At 36.2% G+C, this 5200-nt stretch overlaps 1 protein-coding gene across 1 annotated transcript; it reads left to right on the forward strand.

The window, feature by feature from the left end:
• Positions 1–2648: 2648 nt before the first annotated feature.
• On the forward strand, positions 2649–3871 carry smtlb (somatolactin beta). The gene is made up of 5 exons (XM_073829842.1): positions 2649–2664; positions 2871–3055; positions 3179–3289; positions 3379–3558; positions 3674–3871. Exons 1-5 carry the CDS (start codon positions 2649–2651, stop codon positions 3869–3871), a joined length of 690 nt encoding a protein of 229 aa, XP_073685943.1.
• The last annotated feature ends 1329 nt before the right edge of the window (positions 3872–5200 follow it).

The following is a 5200-nucleotide window of genomic DNA, read 5'->3' on the forward strand; positions in this document are numbered from 1 at the left end:
TGGCTAGAGTGGTGACGAAGAACCTGATAGTTCCTCTAGTCCATGATAATATGCAGAGATAGGAGAGACCTGCAGAAGAACATCACTGCAACTCTCCACCGATCTGGGCTTTATGGCAATGTGGCAAGACTCAATCCTCTCCTCAGTGAAGAAACATGAAAACACATCGGAATAGGCAAAAAAAAAAGCACCTAAAGGTTTCTCAGACTATTTGAAACAAGATTCTCTGGTTTTTCAGTGGCAGGGACTGAAGAGAAGAAAGAAATGCTCAATGCACCAAAATATTGAGATAGCCTGATTGAAAACCCAGTCCAGAACATTCAGAACCTCAGCCTGTGCAGAAAGTTCACCTTCCAACAGGACAACACCCCTAAGCACACAGTTAGAGTGGCTTATAGACAACTCTGTGAATGTCCTTGAGTGGTCATGCCGGAGCCTGGGCTTAAACTTAATCAAACATTTCTGGAAAAACCTGCAAATGTGCATCTGCCTCCATCCGACCTGACAGAGCTTTAGAGGAGAAAAGGTGAGATGAAGAATGGCAGATGACAGCTAAATGCTGATGTGCAAAACTTGTCGCATCATACCCAAAAAGGTGCTTTAGCTAAGTATTGAGTTAAGGGTATAAATACTTATGCAATGTACTTAAAAAAAAGTGTACTTGTTTCTGTTTTGTCTTTATGGTGTATGGAGTGAAGACTGATGTGGAAAAAGTAATTAAAAGCAGTTAAACATATGGCAGCGACATAGAACATAAAACATGAAAAAATAAGGGAGATGAGTTGATACTTTGCTCACCTTCTCTATATAATTTATTCGTTGTTTAAAATGAAATCATTACTATTAATAGGCCTAACTTACAATGTTTTTATTAAATTGTGATCACATAATACAGCTTCCGTCGTATTAAAAACATTCCATGATTCCAAATTTGTGTTTATATCCAACAAGACTGTCCATTCGCAGTGTGATATTAGCAAAGTCCCTCCATCAAATTCCCCAAAACTGTTCAACCAAACTTACGATTAAATTTCATTTTTACAATAACCGTCTCATAACTGTTGTCTGGAACGCAGACTGCAGCTGCAGTGATGCAATGTATATGCATGTTGCACTTTCTCCCATTCTTAAGGATAAAAAGACTGTAACACTTTTATAAAGTCTTTGGACAGTGAAAGTTTGTTAACCGTGAAAAAAAGCGAAATGATACACAGCGTCGCAATGGACAATGAGAATTTTAGAAAACATCACACTGCTAGATCCCGGTATTGACAAGGTATACAGTGTTTTCACAACACGTCAATTGGCCATATGGGCGGCACTGAGCGTAAACAATGCCACTAAACCGAATAAAACACGCATATTTAGCTGATTATTGCTGCTGAAAATGGTCAATTATTATCATGTTTTGGGCTGTACTAATCGGTCGGACCGGGAAAAACATTTGGAGTACTATAGACTGCCAAAAGTTATAACAACTCAAGGAGAAGAGTGCAAAAAACTGTCTGAGGAACAAATGGTGTTTGTGGTTGGCCAAACTGAACCAGGATTTCCAGGGCAAGAATCTTGACAACATTTGTGTTTGTGCTTATCATTTCCAGTCAGGTAGGTAAAATAGTAGGCTAATATCTTAATTAATACTGCTCGTACATATCTTTACACCTATTAACTTTAGTATGTCAAAATGTTGCGCCCTTTCCTGCTTACAAAGTCCATATCTATATGATTTAGCCGCTTCCACATGTTTTTTCCATTAATTAGTGGAACAACATATTCAGTAGGATATTAACCATGGAATCCATGCTGTTGTTTCTATCAGAGTATTGCCAGTATGGCCATGCATCCCGGTAACTGACCAAATTGTGATGCAAGTGCAAAATCTCTATGCCAGAGATATTGAAACAACAGATATGTCTAAAAAATTATGATATTTTTAACTGCTCCTAAAGTGACATTTGCAGAAAACATGAACATTTTCTTGTATTATTATTAATATTCTTTTTTCAATTTAGTCTTGCATTAGTCTAATTTGTTTTGCAAATTTCCTACCGTAAATATATCAAAACTTAATTATTGATTAGTAATATGCATTGCTAAGAACTTGGTGATTTCCTCAATATTTAGATTTTTCTGCACCCTCAGATTCCAGATTTTCAAAAAAAAAAAAAAAAAAAAAGTATCTCGGCCAAATATAGTCCTATCCTAATAAACCACATATCAATGGAAAGCTTATATATTCAACTTTCAGATGATATATAAATAAATAAAAAATTGACCCTTAGGACTTTTGTGGTTGTGTGGTCCTATTATATTACAATATAACAGCCTTACAAAAATGCTGTTTAAAGTAGATTTAAATTAAATATGACATGTCACATTGCAGGATATAATATTATTCAAATATTAGCGGAGAACTGAAACGGAGACGCACAGAAGCAGATGAATTTTGCATCCGACATGTCTTCTACTAGAGATGATGCATAAAAACAAAGTGAAACATGTGTTCACAAATATCAAATTACCATCACTTACGTTCAAGTTCTTTTCTCTTTTGGTTAATTTAAAAATCCAGTAGCGTATATAAGGTATACACACAGTAACTGTGACAGAACCCAAGTCAGAGAGTCCAACAAGACTTATCTACAAAAATGAAGAAAACTACAGGTATGGGCTCTTACATTGGGCTGAATGTGAAAATTATGTAGCTCAACCTATTTTGCACAAAAGATTCTAATTTATTGATGACTAACTGAAGCATATCTCACTAAGAGTATGAGAAGCTTATTAATACAGAATATGTATAGTCTATACTAAGGAATAATTATACAGTATGCATTAAGTTAACAAAAATCTCCTTTTGTCCCCTTAAGTTCTACAGGTTTGTGTGGCGTTTGTGCTCTGCTCACCGCAAGCCGTGACTGGATCTCCGGTGGACTGTCCAGACCAAGATACTGCAGGAACGTCCTGTGCCATCTCACTGGAGAAGCTCCTGGAACGGGCCGTTCAACATGCAGAGCTCATTTACCGCGTCTCAGAGGAGTCCAAGTTGCTGTTTGTGAGTAACAGAGAAATGAACTTATAGCTGAGCATATTAAAGGTTCCTTTTGGATTTTGCAATGTACCAAGATTTCAGTCTAAATACCTGATGAGAATAAGTAAACAGTCAACTTTTTGTCAGGACGAGATGCTCATTTCATTCGGAATGAATCTGCATATTCCCGAAGGGACCATGTGTGCTCCTAAAACGGTGCTGGTTCCTATGTCTAAGAGTGAAATCCAACAGATTTCCGTGAGTTCCTCTAATGGCATCTGATGAAATTCACTGTAACGGAGTAAGTTTCTGCTAAGACAAACTAGTCTTTTTTGTTTTTCCCTCAGGACAAATGGATCCTTCACTCAGTCCTGATTCTGGCCCAGTTCTGGATTGATCCACTGGTAGATGTACAGACGTCTCTTGAGAATTATGAGAACGCCCCAAGTGCCCTGCTTAACAGGAGCAAATGGATGTCTAGCAAACTAATGAGCCTGGAGAAGGGTATACTTGTTCTTATTAGGCAGGTGAATATGAATGAGTCCAAACTGTTAATTTCTTTATCTCTTTTAATCTTAATCTGGAAAGTTATGGTATGTTTAGAAATCGCTCTGTCTGTCTCCCTCTCTCTCTGTCTGTCAGGTACTGGGCGAAGGTGGTTTGGCATTGGAAGTTCCCGAAGAGACATCCGAACGCTTTGTCTCTTCCAATATGTTTGAGACTGTGAGAAAAGACTACAGTGCGATCTACTGCTTCAGGAAAGATGCACACAAGATGCAGACTTTCCTCAAACTGCTGAAGTGCCGCCAGATCGATAAAGAGAACTGCACCCTTTTCTAACTTAAAATAAAATAAAAAAATAAAAAATCTTCTACCATATTATTTTCAGTGTTACTCAGCCAAAGTTGGTTTGGCATTTGCACAACTATTGAATTAAAATAAAAATAAAAATGTTTGCATGAATACTCGGAGATTGAACCTCATTGTGTTTTTGCTTTTAATGTCAGATACGGTTTGTAAAATATCATTTTCTTAAAAACAAAAATCATACTGAGAGAAATATTTCATCAAAATCACACAGAAAATGAAAACTTTCATACCCAAAATCTGAGACATCTGGATAACAGTTTTATTTTTTTTTCCTACTTAAACCTCAAAATAAATAATATTTGTAGGATTTTGACAGATTTAAAACACTATCACAATATAGTCATATATTGATTTGTCAGATGTTTTTGCTTCCACTGAAGCGCAAGATGCTCTCAAATCATACAGCTGAGTTCAAAAGTTTACATACACCTAGCAAAATCTGCAAAATGTTAATTATTTTACCACAATAAGAGGGATCATACAAAATGCAAGTTATTTTTTATTTAGTACTGACCTAAATAATATTTTTCACATAAGAGAGTTTACATATAGTCCACAAGAGAAAGTAATAGTTGAATTTATAAAGACGACCCTGTTCAAAAGTTTCTGTACACTTGATTCTTAATACTGTGTTGTTACCTGAATAATCCACAGCTGTTTTTTATGTTTGTTTGTTTGTTTAGTGATGGTTGTTCACAAGTCCCTTGTTTGTCCTGAACAGTTAAACTGCACGCTGTTCCTTCAAACTCCTTCAGGTCTCACAAATTCTTCGGTTTTTCAGCATGTATATTTCTGTATTTCAACCCTTTCCAACAATGACTGTGAGATCCATCTTTCCAGACTGAGGACAATTGAGAGACTCACATGCAACTATTACAGAAGGTTCAAACGCTCAGTGATACTCCAGAAGGAAACACAATATATTAAGGGCCAGGGGTGAAAACTTTTGAACAGAATAAAGATGTGTACATTTTTCTTATTTTGCCCAAATATCGTATTTCTTTCATTTAGTTCTGTGCTTCAAAAGCTACAGAAGATACTTACATGTTTCCCAGAAAACAAAATAAGTCAAATTTACCCTGATCAATAAATTCAAAAACTTTTCACCCCCTAGTTTTTAATGCATTGTGTTTCCTTCTGAAGCATCAGTAAGTGTTTGAACCTTCTGTAATGGTTGCATATGAGACCCTCAGTCTGAAAAGATGGATCTCAAAATCATAAATTGTTGGAAAATACACAAAAATGCTGAAAAACAAAAGAATTTGTCAGACCTGACAGACCTTTTCTAAAGAACAGCAG

Source organism: Garra rufa, chromosome 23 (genome assembly GCF_049309525.1).
Source record: "Garra rufa chromosome 23, GarRuf1.0, whole genome shotgun sequence".
Classification (NCBI taxonomy): domain Eukaryota; kingdom Metazoa; phylum Chordata; class Actinopteri; order Cypriniformes; family Cyprinidae; genus Garra; species Garra rufa.